This window comes from Corvus moneduloides, chromosome Z (assembly GCF_009650955.1).
Source record: "Corvus moneduloides isolate bCorMon1 chromosome Z, bCorMon1.pri, whole genome shotgun sequence".
NCBI lineage: Eukaryota > Metazoa > Chordata > Aves > Passeriformes > Corvidae > Corvus > Corvus moneduloides.
The window spans coordinates 13,117,549-13,132,144 of NC_045511.1; the positions used below are offsets into that span (position 1 = coordinate 13,117,549).

At 44.2% G+C, this 14,596-nt stretch overlaps 2 protein-coding genes across 5 annotated transcripts in view; both read left to right on the forward strand.

The window, feature by feature from the left end:
- RANBP3L (RAN binding protein 3 like) overlaps nt 1–4,616 on the forward strand; it is a 30,724-nt gene extending 26,108 nt beyond the window's left edge. The window contains exons 15-16 of one of the 3 annotated variants that reach the window (XM_032096730.1): nt 1,687–1,751; nt 2,102–4,616. In XM_032096730.1, the coding sequence (XP_031952621.1) occupies nt 1,687–1,733 (47 nt within the window). In that variant the 3' untranslated portion in view covers nt 1,734–1,751; nt 2,102–4,616. The other 2 variants (XM_032096729.1, XM_032096731.1) reach the window with 2 other exon arrangements.
- Nucleotides 4,617–11,324: 6,708 nt separating this feature from the next.
- NADK2 (NAD kinase 2, mitochondrial) overlaps nt 11,325–14,596 on the forward strand; it is a 32,628-nt gene continuing 29,356 nt past the window's right edge. For both annotated transcript variants that reach the window (XM_032097369.1, XM_032097370.1), the window contains exon 1: nt 11,325–11,807. In XM_032097369.1, the coding sequence (XP_031953260.1) occupies nt 11,460–11,807 (348 nt within the window). In that variant the 5' untranslated portion in view covers nt 11,325–11,459. The remainder of the gene's footprint in view (nt 11,808–14,596) is intronic.

The following is a 14,596-nucleotide window of genomic DNA, read 5'->3' on the forward strand; positions in this document are numbered from 1 at the left end:
GAACTCACACAGTTGCCTAGATGATGCTATGTATTTCATGACACTGTAAAAGACATAAAAAATTGGATATTTATCTTTATAGTATCTTTATAATAATTGTCTTTAGTGCTTAAAACTGAAGAAGAAAGCAAGTATGATATACATAGTAAGTGACACATTACAGATGTTGAAGTGATTCTGTATATTTGCAAGACTGTTGTAAGCATTTTTTATAGAAAATTCTTAATCTACAGTATCTTAATGCTGTATACAGACAATGTATAAGGTAGTAGAGATATTTCTAAGATTTTATGAGTTCGCTATAGACATTTATTCCAATATTTTAAAAATTCTTTGTTGAATTGCTTTACTTTCAAGTGGCGATAATAATTTCATAAAGTCCATAAAAAAAAACTTGCTGTGCCTGATATTTTTACCAGATCATATTTCACCAGTTACAGCCTGAATATTTTTACCAACAAATTGCTCTGTAAATCTAAGTGGAGAGAAATAGAACAATTCATCTTTAAATAGATTTTGAGAGTGGATGAGATCAATGACTCTTTGGAAAGTATTCATCTTTTCCCTCTGACTATAAAGTGAGCTGAGGAAATGAATTTAGGCTAAACAGTAAACTTCTAGACTGACCAAAGTCAAACAAGTAAAGTACATGGGAGGTACAAGGACGACAGTGTCACTAGGCAAAGAAAAGTTTTATGCATTACCCCTTATACTGCACCTCACCCATCTGAAATCTCCTAACTTCATTCTTATTGAGGCATCCTCTCTTTTGATTGAGGTGTCTTCTCTGGAATTTTAGAAGCTATTAGAATGAATTCAAAGATTCTGGAATCTAGGACTAGGTAAGTCTCAAGAAGTGTCTCCATACACAGCCACAGACCTTAAGAGAAAATCACAGTGTGCGAAGACGTAAGAGTGTATCCCATATGGATCTACAAAGAATTGCATGGACTTTGGAGACTACTGGTATTGAGAGCCAGTAGTCTCCAAACACCAGTACTGTGTTGGTCTGAGAGCCAGATAGCATCATACCACAGAAATGCAAAAGGAAATGCATTTGCAGAAATGAAAAATGTTTTATTTTAGAGACATTTTTTGGTCCACTATATATGCACTTCCCATCTCAGCTTCATTAGGACTCTCTCATCTGCTGGAGTTTATCAAGATTTAAAATGTTGAAAGAGCTTGCTTTCTATTTTGAAGTAAAGCACTTCTAAAATTCTTAAAGGAACTACTCTTCAGCAACACCACAGTGACTCGTGAAAAACTGCCATCTTTGTCATTTCTTGTCAATTTCATTTAAATTCTTATCAGTTGTTAAGGATTCCAAACCATAAAGCTAACACACACACACCTGTTAGTGATTAAAAATGAGGAAAAAGGAAAAGTTAAGAATTAACTTCTTTGTTTGAGTGTCTGTATTCTTTTCAGCAGGCATCAGTAATATCTAAAGCAGAGAAAAATGACATTCTGTGATTGGTTTTAAATGCTCTCGTATCAGGAAAGAGAAGGGGGAAAATCAGATTTAATTTCTGACAAACAGTCTTTCATTTCACCTGTAAGAGATTTAAAACTCTTAGTAAGTATTTAGGGGTGGCCAGATGGTAGCAGCAATTTTTAAGCAGATACTGTGATAGTGATATTATGTGTCGGGTATTATTAGTCAGCTCTACCTACTTTCTGCAGATGAGTCAGAGTCACAGAGATTACGCGCCAAAACCACTTTGTCATAACCAATGAGCTGTCTGAAGGTATGTTGGATTTCTCACAGTTTTCTGAGCATCTGTAATGAAGTCTTAAGACAGTGTATCCTCCATAGAGTGAGATAATTTGCATCCCAGGTACACTGCCCTACTAGACATCAGATTCCTTAGTGTTTATGTGCTTGTCTTTATTGACATGGAGGGTCATAGGCTTCATTCACGATTCACATGCTCAAATATTTGTCAATAATCCTGTGTTATCTAGTTAGCTATTTACCTAAACCAGGAACTGATCATATCCAAACTTTAACCTACTGCCTTGGTATTATGAAATGCTTGATTGTTTCAAAACATGAAATGCTCAAATAAGCAAGATTTTTTTAAAAATTCTTTTTCAGATCATTCTAGATGGAACCGCAGGCAGTCTGTTGTCTGCTCATGATATCTGCCAGAGGTTACACCAGCTCAGTTGGGAACTCATCTTCTCAAAATGTCTAAATTGACTCATCAGCCCCTGGGGGGAGGAAATCAGATGCATGTTACTTTATGACTTTTAAGTAGAGATTAATTTTAGAGACCGTTTAAGTTTAACACATTGAGAAAGAACTTCAGATGCACTATTGAGGATTTCAGGCAGCCTGCTTTGCACTGAGCTGTGAATAATACCGTGGCTTCCAACAGTCAAGAACTGTTACAAAGACTTCCAATTTTAGAATTAAATATATTTAGACACATTATTAGGGTAAGGAATTTTATAGGGAATAAGTACTTATTCATCATATTGATGCATAATACCACATAAGCATGAACTAATAATATATGTGAACAGATATTTGTTACTTTTAATGTGTTATTTAAAAGATACATTTGGAAAGCTTTAAATTGGGCTTCACTGAAAACATTTATTTAAAATTGTGTGGTAAAGTTCAGCATCCTGTTTGTAAGAACATACAAGCAAAACCTGGGCTGGCAGTTTAGCCTGACCAAGGCCTAGAGAAACCAGCCTTCCTACAAGACATTTTATTTAATGTTTGTTTTGGAAATATCTGGAGTCGTATACTGGCTGTAGAATTTTGTTTAAGGGAAAAGAACCATGATCTACATTTTTCAGCTGTACGCACCAAAAGAATTCACCATGAAGAAGTACAAGGCAGTTCTAAGGGGCATATGAGCTTTAAAATAAAAAAGTATATCTTCTTGCTCATGAACACCTTTCTAGCTGCAAAACAAGCACCTGCACTATTAATTGTCCATTTGATATACACAAATAAATGCATGCACAGTACAATAGGATAGCTGCATTAAAAAAATCTCTTAAATGTGTGAGATTATTTGAGATTACTTCCGCCTTAGCTGTCGCTATTCCTAAGAGCATCATTCATTGATATATATAAGTATGTTACACATCCTCATGCGCACAATAATCCCAACAGTGGCCAAGACACAGTTGGTCTGTAAAAGTCATTCCACAAATTACTGCCTTCTACCTAAACATCTTTGTGAGAAAAAAACCCCAATTCTCTCTAACACCACCTGTGAATCAAGATTCGCAGGGTCATTCATATGCCCATGCACAGTAAAACCCACCACGTATGTTCCGTGTTTTCATCCTATCAAAAGACAGAGAGAGTATGTCTGCAATCTCTCCACTGCCACTTCCCTGCTGCCTTGTATATTGTTTGTCATCCTCAGAGCTGAAACAATGTTCTGACATATCCCAAGTCCTTTTAATTAAGGTAATTGCAACGATTTCTCAATCTAAAAAGTTGCATCACACCTGAACAGTCAAGTTAAATTCAGTTTCCCCATCTGAACATGTGTATGAAGTTGGAACAATACTGGCTTCTTCCTGCATTCTCAGTGCACTGCCAAGATTAGCATCCAGCTGAAGCTGAACTAGTTACCTGGATTATGCTGAATCCTAAATGGCCCGCCAAAATTAGCACTTGTCTGACACTGATTTGGCATCTGGATGACAGTAAGTTTAAATGGAACTTGATTTTTGCCTTCAGAAAAAAAGGAGTGCTTCCCAACAGAGCACCTGTGTCAAACAGTGAAGCACTGGGGTTCTCTTTGACTCCAGTCTGCCAATAACAAAAATATTCTTTCCATAACGAGCTGTGCATTGTGTCCTTTGTTATCAGCCACACTCATGACCACAACAATATTTACATCACTGACCTTCATATTTCATTGCTGCAACTCATCGTCAGGGACAAAGCTCCATGTTATAAAAACTCAGGCAGTTGTAAAACACAGCAGCCCTATGTATTTAGCAACAGGTCATGGTGGTAAGTTTGCCCTGGAGTTCAGCTGGCTATGGACTGAATGCAGAGTTTGATTTCAAAGTCTGTCCTGATAATCAGAGCTTTCTGTGAAACAGGATTGAAGCACCTGAGTGTCATGATACCCCTCTAAATGCTGCTACAGCTGTAAAATCCTTGGCAAATGAGGGAGGGTTCCAGGGCAGGGACAACAGAACTTTTTCCAGACACAGGACTCACACTTTGTAATTTGCTCCCACAGCATACAGAACAAGGTTTATAAATAAATGCTCTTTTGATCTGCCTCTTCCCAAGATCGTTAAATATATACACAAGTATACATATAAACACATGCACTCATGTACACACTCAAACATGAAGCTTTATCTCCTAAAAGCTGAGGAGGAAAAGAGATGTTTATTTTAAAGAGATCGGATGCTTTGGTAATAGAGGACAAATTTTTGCTCTTAAGAACCTAATTATGTGTTCTCTTTAGTCTCACTGCATTAAAATTCACTCTTTCAAGACTGAAAAGTACACCATTACGTAATATATTAACTTGGTTTTAAAAATGTAAAGTTTGTCATTTTATGACACCTGGAGAGCAATTTCTATGCCTCAACAATAAACAATTTTCTTACCACTTAAATTTCTGTGTAACTAGTAGTCTTATTTTGTGTCCCAGTTAGAGCTTCTACAGTTCCCTGCTGCAGAATCTCAAGTCTTCTTTCCTAAGGAAACAAGATGTAGGCAGTCGTGTACTCCATCCACCCATCTGTCAGATCCACGTTGAGTCCACTGTTCAGTTTCAAAAAATTGGACAGGAGCTAGAATGCTCTAAGGCAATTTAAATTCTTCTTCAAAATTGGCAGTTGCTGAGTGACAGAAATCAGAGAAAGGCATCCTTTGAGGAAAAAGTTGCAGGGTAAGCTTGGTATTTTCTGCGATGGTGATGGGGCTGAACAGTGCATTCCTGCTTCTGTACAAGCTGCAGCATTTTCTGGGAGGGAGGAGAAACAGACCATGGAAGGATGAGTCCCTGTGGCCTGAAGAGAGGTGTAGGGACATGACCCAAACTCATATGAAACCAGAAATCATTAGGTTTTTTTTCCCAGATAAGCATTTATTTATGACAAACTCCAGTGACTGATTTATAAAGGGATGTAGAGCTGGAAGATCTTGGTATTTATTCATGCAGTAGTAATTTCCCCAAGGAGGGAGAACTAACTGTTCATAATAATAATTATATATATACAAATATTTTCTACTAAGATTATGAATTTCTAGCAAAATCTACTTGGATGGCACAGACTGATTGTCCTACTTCACATTCTGGAGGTGTTTGTATCTCGATGTTGTGGTGAGCCATGATCAGCCGAATCAAGTGAACCAAAAGGTCCATTGGTTTGATGCTTCCACAGCCCAAAAGCCTTAACCATTCAAAAGGCTGTGAAAAATATATAAATCTGTGCCTTACTATTGGCTGCAGCCCTCCTCTCCCCTTATTTCTCATATTTGGTTGTCTTTCCAGAGAGTTCTATGTTCCTCGGTAGCTAATTGGCTCTTGTTACGCTTCCCTGCCTGCCTGTTCTCCCACTTGCTGTAATTCCATCTCCCCGCCTTGGTAGCCCCCTCGGCTGATGTTCCATGGGTTACTGTGTGTTTTCCACGCCCATATTGTGGGGGTACAAGACCCCCTGCAAGCCACGCTTTTTCGGTTTTCTGCGTGGATTTTTGTCTCCAATAAAGCCCTTCCTGCCCAGGAAAAAGTCCCTCCGCTTCTTTTCTCCTTCCTCCTTTCCGTGCCCTCGCCATCGGTGGGCAAGGCGAACCCGAGCAGGAGCTTTGCCTGCCCTCCCGCGCCCCCGCTCGGAGCAGGCAGAAGATTGCCCGGTGCCAGGACAGCATGCTAGCCAGACGGCACCGCGTCTTCTCTTCATAAATCTTGTCCTTCAGGTTTTTGTGTCATGCTCTTCAATGACCTCTGAAACAGTTTTGGGAGACCGTATGAAGTTTAAAGTTAGGTAATGTCTCTATTAAGTGAATGAAAATAGGAAAAACTAATAGCACATTTGCTTTCACTGTTAGTGACACCCAGTACAACATGGACACGGAGGGAAAGAGCATCCTCATTTCCCTTAGCTGGGTTTGAGAGGCCTTTGTGCTGACCTCTGTAGCGGATTTGGTTTGTAACCGGGCGGAAACACCAATTTAGTGTAGTGGTTTGGTCCAAAATACTCATTGCTATTTACCTTCTGTGAGATAAGAATTAGGAGAAATGCAAAGCAGGCACGAAACTTGAAAGAATATAAAGAAGTTTATTAACAGACCTAAAAGAGGGAAAAAAAATTATACCACACCTTCAGAACTCTCTTCCTCCCCCACCTTCCTCCCTTCTCCCACTGGCAATGTAAAAAGACACCCCTTAAGATGTTCAGTCTGTTTATCACTTCCATAATAACTTTTGTTCAGTCCATTTAGGAAGAGAAGTCTCTTCTTCCTCATGCTATGAAAACATTATCACAACGAGACAGCTGCCCACTTCCAAATAACTCTGTTCAGTCCATTGGAAGAGGAGTCTCTCTGCTCGCATGTGAGTCCCTTCCCCCAACTTGCAGCTTTTCCCACAACTGCTTTCGAGGGTCCACTCTTGAAGTTTTTTGGGGTACAATTTTAAGGTTGAGCCCTTCAGAAACAAAAGTTCTCTTCACCCATCTCTGGGAGCATTTCATCTCTAAGAACAGAGGCCCTTCTCCTTCCCTGGGAGCAAAGGGTCCTCCTCATCTTCATTGTTAGGACTATCTCTGGGAGCATCTCTAGGAACTGAGGTTTTCTCCTTTCCCATTTGGAGCAAAAGTCCTCATCGCTTCCATCTCTCCCTGTCCAACTTCTCATGAAATTACAGCTGCTTCAGCATCTGCCTATCTGAGCGCAGGTGCTTTTGCTTACGAGCTGAACACTCCACCCCCCCATATCTTCATGAAATTGCAATGGGTACTCTGATATATCATAGCTTCACAACAGAATTTCAGCTTTAAGCATCTCCTCTTTCTCATTCCTCAGGCTTTCAGCTCTTCACAGCAATAAAAGGGTTAATTTCACCTTGGCCTTGCAGCTGGAATGTGGCTTATCGAAGTGGAGAGGGGGAAGAGCCAAACTGCTCCGACTGCCCACAGCAAGGCGGGGGGGGGGGGGGGGGTTGGGGTGGGGGGGGGGGGGTTCCACGGCTGGAACAGGTCCATCGACTCCAGGATGGCCGTGGCCCGGCCTGGCCTGGCCTGAGCAGGGCCTGCACTGGGCCCACTGGCCCTCACACAGGGCCTGCAGCCACCTGTCCCAGCACCGGAAATGAGAGAGAGCTTAGGGGGGAAGTTTGTCTATTCTTAAATGTGGATCACAGAATGATTTTAAGTGGCTTAAAGAATTGTCCATATTCAAACTGGCCATCTGATAGGTTCTGTCAGGTCATGGGGAAAACTGTAAGCACTCCTTTGCGAGAACATCACTTCTGAGACTAGGCTAGCTAACCCATGACAACCTCACAATTCCCCTGCTCAAACAGCATGCCTGCGGAGGTGTGCTGGCAGGAAAATCTAGAAGAAGCAAGCATGGCCCATTCTACAGCAGTTGTCTATCTAAAAAGTGGAGTTCAAATCAGAACAGTTTGTGTTTCACAAACACGAAAGTTATTAATACAAAATAATGTGTCTGCAGCTGTTTGAGCATATTCAAATTGCTTCTGAAATTTGAAGTCAATTGTATTATACTAGGGACGGTGTAAGTTTGCTTTGCACAAGTAGAGAGTGGGAAGAAAAGTAGAAAAGTAAACTAAAGTATGTTCTAATGAAAGTGTGGACAAGAAAGCTTGCTCATCTCATTGGTTTTGTGTAAAAAAATTCAGTAATTTGCGTTCATAAGAATAGCTGCACTTATTATGCTTTTTCTTAACCTTCTTCCTTGATTTTGTAATTTGGAATTTATGAAACAAATTACATGACTCAACTATGTAATCAGCGATGAGGGTACATACTTTGCAAGCAAAGTGCAAGCACACAGATAGGATCTGGGATCAGAAATTCAATCGGACTACACCTGCTAATGCATTCATCTATGTGCCTTGTAAGACTCTGACATGTCATATGAATGACATGTTCTCTAAGCATTAGTCTGGAGTTTTCCTCTGGATTATCAGAATTAACAGCTGTGGTCAGCTGGCCTCAAAATCCAAGGACTTGGGTTCACGAAATGTTACAGTGATGGTGTGTTTGCCTCCTCCCCTGTGAATGCAGCTAACACTGATAGCATTACCATTTTAAACACAAATTAACCACAATCATTTTCTGTTACCAGTAGCACTGAGGGTCACCTAGATGCACCACAATGCAAATAATTGGATAAGTTAATTATATGCCTGTTATTAATTAAAATATCACAAGAAGGCATTATTCACAGACTTCAAGAAAGAGTAGAAATGAATAGTTGTCTTAGATTGTAATGGCACTAGAAGCAACATATACATTCTTTTGGGTGGAAATAGGCTACATGTGGAGATCATCTTACGTAAAACAGCTGGCGCAGTCGTGCACTGCCAGTTTTGCAGCTAGTGAAATAATTTAAGGAACCATTTATTGTTTATGTACAAATTTTTTCAGTTACTTTGTTACACAGAATAGATTATCTTGTGTATTATGTAGGGATTTTTTAAACTTTACTATATAATTTGAAGCATATAGAAGAGCTAAGGGTGCCTGGTTTTCTATGGATTTGTGTCTTGAAATTTACATAATGTATTTTAGACACTCCTTGGTGCCTAAAATGGGCATTTTCTGAAGCATTTTTCTAACTGAAGGCAGTATTGAGTATCCATTTCCATGAATAATTTTTAAGTACTCTGTACCCAAACCAAAGCTGGTTGTGGTCAGACAGGGGTTCCGTAAGTTATTACAATGGGAATTCACTCCTAGTCCATATTTGTGTCATAGAAGGATACAAGGTTTAAATGCTTATATTTATTAGTTTAATTTTGTATGAATGAATCTGTCTCTTAATCCACTGGGTATATTGTTTTAAAGTCATTGAAAATGGGGCATGAAGACATGTCATATGTCACAAACTGAATATATCTCAAAATAAGTAAAGGGTCATTTGACAGATATGCGTGTCTTCTTCCTGTTTATATGTTCAAATCAAGAATTGTAGTATGGGAAGGATTAGTGTCTAATGAACATTTTTTAAATAGGTCCATTTCCAAATTAAGATGCAAACTGTAAGTAACATTCCACAAACTTTATTTTATATGTTATAGAAAGTTTAAATCCTTTTCTGCAAAGACAATGGGGTATCAGAAAATCTGTGTACTCTGACAAAGAGCTAGTCTGTCAGAGACTTCCTTCGGGGAACTATGGATTAATCACTTCATGCCCCATGCTTCAGCATTGTTTCCAGAACTTTAAGGTATCATCTACTGATCTAAATTTACATTTTAAAATAGATATTTCATATTTTATGCTTACAAGCTTGCTGTGGGAATTAATTCAAAAGACCATAACATGATAATTGCATGACTTCAGAATAAAATACTGTTCCATATTCAAACTTAGTGGTTGAAGCTGATTTGTTTTTCAAAGATCAAAACAATTCAATATAAATAGATAATACATGAAACACAGAATCTTAGAGGAGCAGCTAAGTGGTCAAACAAGTTATAAAATAGATACTATTCAGAACAGAGTCATAAATTTTCAAAATCTCCTATATCTTTTTGGTCTCCAAGATCTTGTATTTCCTACTGCTTTGTACAACCTAAAAGTTAATGGTTATACAGAATGAGGCATTTTCTGGTTAGCAAGGGAATTAGTTGTGTTTAACTGGTCTCCTGGTAATCTGTTTTATGACAGTATCCTTCAAGGCTAAGCTAATCAGTAGATAGAGAATCCTCCTACCCACCAGCAAGGAGAGAGCCTTTGTCTTGTGAGAAGGGCTGAATGGCTGCAGCTACGGTCATTTCCTTAGACCCTTGGCAAAGCACTGTAGAGGAGTGCTGCATTGACAGGCAAGAGCTACTGCTTCAATCCCTTCCCCCAGGGAAGATCAGGCACAAGGTGAGTAATGAGAAATGCGTGTCTAAGTGAAGGCTTCAGTGCAGGAGGACCGTCTGTGGCAGTCGATGCCTGTGCAGGCAGTTATTAATAATGATGCAAACCCCCACAGAAATTCTGGACAGCTTGCTTACAGTATTAAAAAGTAACTCAGGATCGATTTTTTTTTTTTTTTTTTTTTTTTTTTTACCTGCACTCGCCAGACGCTGTCTCGCGGCGCTGCGGTCTTTCTGCCCTTCCTGACACTAGCAAATGTCACAAAGACCAGAACAGGCACGGATAACAGAAAGACCTTTTAAGCTACATGTTTCTCACCAGCTCTCTGGCCCAGATGCAGCATTTAGCCCTTCTAAAACACAGCACGTGCTGTATTTTCCCACCTTTCAGAGTTCTTTTCCGAAATCCCCCTGCCCCAGTTTCCCAGGGAAGCAGGCAGCCCCCCGGCGAGGCAATCCCACCTGATTTCCACAGTCTGCGTGGTGCCGACCCCACGATCCCCCTGCTCAAACAGGGCATTATTTCACAAGTAATGGGGCATTCTCACTGTCCCGCGGGGTGGGGGGACACTGTTTAGGAACACTATTTAGTCTCAGAATTCCTGTAGATTCCCCAAAGCTATGTGAAGTTTTCCTAATATACTATTATCAATTCGTATTTGCCTTCCTGCCGTGCTGTAAAACTACCACAAAGACCGACAACAAAAGCGGCAACACGATTACGTGAGATTTCCACACACACGGTCAAACACCAAGTTATTTGTTACTCTTTATGCGTTTAACACTATCGCTATCTCCCAAGGCACTGGAAGTACTGGGGGCATGGGTGGCACTATCGCTGTCCCCTGGGACATAGGGGAGCACCGAGGAGTACTAGGAACACTGTGGGGCACTGAAGTACTGGGGGCACTGTCGCTGTGCCCTGGGACACTTGGGGGCACTGGGGACACTGTCGCTGTCTCCTCACGGCGCCCCAGGGCGCCGGGCGCGAGCACCTCCGCCGCGCACCGCCTACGTGCCTCGCGCCCCGTCCGGCGCACCGGGCGCAGCCAGGAGTCGAGGCGGGGCCCCGCAGGGGCGGGCGGGGAGCGGGCCCTCTGCGCTGCGCATGCGCAGCCGGCGCTCCCCGGGGCGCGGGGTGGGGCACGCGCTCGCCGCGCGCTGTGCCGCGGTTGGCCGGGGAGGGCGCACGCGCCGGGGAGACCTTCCGGGCCCCGCCCCCTCGAGGGGCGGGTGCCCCGCGGCGCCGCTGGCCATTGGCGGGAGCGGCGGCTGCGCGCGGGGAGGGCGGGGCGGCGGGCGCGGCCGGGCCATGTGTGCCGGGCGCCGCCGCAGAGCGGCCGCAGCCGCCGCCGGCAGCGCTGCGCCCGCCCCGGGGAGCGGCGCAGAGCCCGGGAGATGTTCTCCGCGTGGGGCTTCCCCTGCGGCCGCCTCCGCCTCGTCGGCCGGGCGGCTGCTCGCCGCTCCGCGCTACTCTGCCAGCGGGCGGCGGCTTCCCCCTCCCCGCCGTGGCTGCCGCTGCTCGGCGGCGCCCACCGGCGCCTACTCGCCCTCGGTGGGCTGAGCCCCTCCGCGGCGGCGGCGCCCGGGCGGGGGGTGGCGGGGGCCGCTCCGTGCGGATCGGGGGCGGCGGGGGGCGGGTTCCGGCCGTCGCGAGTGGCGGTGGTGGTGAAGACGACGCGGTACGAGTTCGAGCAGCAGCGGTACCGCTACGCCGGGCTCTCCGAGGAGGACCTCAAGCAGCTGGTGAGCGGCGGGAGGGGCCGGCGGTCCCGGCCACCGAGGGCGTTGCCGCCAGGGCTGCAGCGGGGGGGGGGTCCCCAGGGTGATGCACGGCTCCGGCGAGGGATGGCCGGGGTGGTGCCCGGCTTCGGGGGATTCCCAGGGTGATGCCCGGCTCCTTGGGGCCGCCGGGCCGCTGTGTCCGAGTGTCCCCGGGGCTTCCCCGGGCCCTGGTGGGGCGGAGCCGGCGGCCGGGGAGGTGAGCGGAGTCGCGGCCGCTGTCCCCGCGCTCTGCCCCTGCTGCCGGAGGCTCTGCCCTCTCGCCGCGTCCCTCCCCGCGCCCCCGATCCCCCGATTCCGATGGAGCCACCGAGCAGCACCGCCTGGGAGAGGGGCATGAGCGGCGCCGCTGGTCCGCCCTTCATTCATCGCTTGCAGGCTGCCGAGAGATTTGTGTAGTAAGCGTGCTTGGGTTTTGCCCTCGCCGGGATTTCAGCAGCCCTCAGCAAACTGCGGGCTTTTTCTTTCAGTGTGTAGTATAAACATTGGAGAAGTACATGCCGAGGAAAGCTCAGTGTTGCGAACAATTCCCTCTAAGTCTTAGAGTGGACTGATTCGCATTTCCTCCGTTTTCTTGCCTCACATCCTCGCTTCATCCTTACGTATTTTCCTCCGTTCGGACAGCCAGATCTCTCTCAAATACGCTCTGCTTGTTACAGTTCTTAGAAAAGCCTTTTTCTTTAGTGTCTAAGAAACCTTTAAGGTAAAGGTCCATTAATGAAGGTATACTAAGGAAAGCAAGCGTCTCTGAGAGTTGGTATGTGCACCCAGTGTCTTGTGTCTTCATCACCATCATGCTCAGTGACTTCACCCAGTTCTCCCTTTACCCTGTGGCTGTCTCCTTCCAGTGTTCATCTGCCACCGGTGGATTGAAGGATGTACCTGAAGGAGTTACTTTGGCTGCCAGCAGTCTGTACAGTCCCTGTCACGAGCTCATATTATTATGCCTTTATTCCGAATAAGTCTATTACAGTAATTTGTCCACACATTAGTTTGTGTCTGTCAGGTCTTCAGTCTCTTACAACTGGAAATATTTTAGGCCTCTGTTAGTTTGCAATGTTTGGATTAAACTTGTACATGTGCTTAACGTACATAGCAACGACAAATGGCTGCATAGCCATGCTGTGTAAAGAATTTGGATAAAGTGTACAGTATCTACAGCAATGTCTGTGTGCTTCAGTTGGTCATCTGCCTCCTATGGAATTCCTGCCCAGGCATTTTTTACACGTTTTGTATAGCTTTCTAGTCACAGTTCAGCAAGTTTAATGACAGTCTGTGTTGATTCTCATGTAGGTTCCTGTTGGCTGAGGTGTCCCTGTACTTCCTTTCATACGCTGGTGAGGGGAAAGAAGGGTCTCTCACAGCTCATCTGTAAGACTTTTTCTCATCATTTAGCTTCTCTTGACGAATCATTTCGTGTTGTTGGGTATAGAGGTTGTCCTCAGTGTGCAGCTAAACCCAGGAGAAGCAGTGTTTGGTTGCTTTTCCCTAACCGCTTGTGTACAAGTGGTGACTCAGTGAGCAGCATTGCACATCCTTAAGGTGCTCATGACTGAATGTAGTGGTAGATGCAGTTTCTTTCCTCATGTGAATGCATATTTTGCATGATTGGTAACCTGTATCGCTCTGAATACGCATTTTTTAAAAAGTAACTGTGAACTCGGTGATTGTAATAGTTGCAGAAATGCCTCAGAGTCCTTTTGGAGAAACTTACAGGTACACAGTAATTCTTGGTATTTGTGACAATTCTAGAATTTCTGTTCTAGGACTGGTGCTTTTTTAAAATCTATCTTTCCCCTTAAAATAGTGCCTTGTGAGGAATTGCAGCAATAAAACTTGGTGTCGCCAGGTAGACAAAGCCCAACTTGCCTAACTATGTGTGTAGCAATATTGAGTTAAGCTCTCCCTGTATGGGTGGGAATACAAAGATTTGTGCAAGAACACATTTGAAAGGTCTTCCAGAATTCTGGTTTTGAAACAGAAAATAAGAGAGTGAAGAAATTATCCTTGCTGCCCATTTCTTACCATTTTGTAGCTAACCTGTAAAAACTTGTGTATTTGCATTCTGCTGTGACTCTGATCTCAGACCGTTTTTGCTCAGACTGAGTTAATGGCAGCCTCACTGAATATGTTATGTGAAGGTTCAGAAGACTCTTACCCTCTCTGGTGGGGACAGAGATAGATCACTTTGTAGCAGAGTGATTGCTGCGAAGTGTCCTTCCCCCACAGTGCCACTGCGGGCAGCTTGGGAACACGATGCATTTTGCTTCCTGGTGCTAGCTGCGCTACATGCTGCCTGTGTCTCTGTTTCTCCTGGGGAGACTTGGGAAGCTGCTCCAAGGCAGCTGGTCTTAGAAATGAGCCCAGACACACTGTCTGTGGGTTTGCAGCTCAGTTGCATTGAAGGGCCACACAGAAGGCAGGGTGGGAGTTGAGTTTGCGTGAAAGCCTTGTTTTGGGATACAGGCAAAGAGTGAAAGCAAAAGAGCCCAGGAGAGGTTTGGCTGCCTTGGTGGTCAGAGCTACTGGCTGACCCAGATGTACTGGTGGTGAGGATTGTTACATTGCAGGGGCTCAGGTTTGGGTGATCCTGGAGGAGGCTTGTGGTGTGAGGGAGCCTATGCCAGAGGAGGAGTATGGTGCTGTCATCCTCTGTCACGGACCTTCAGATGTGCAGATGCTGGCTATCTGAAATACAGAAATTCATTTTCAAGGTAATGTTGGAGGCTTAGATTTGAGCAGCCATACCTGGG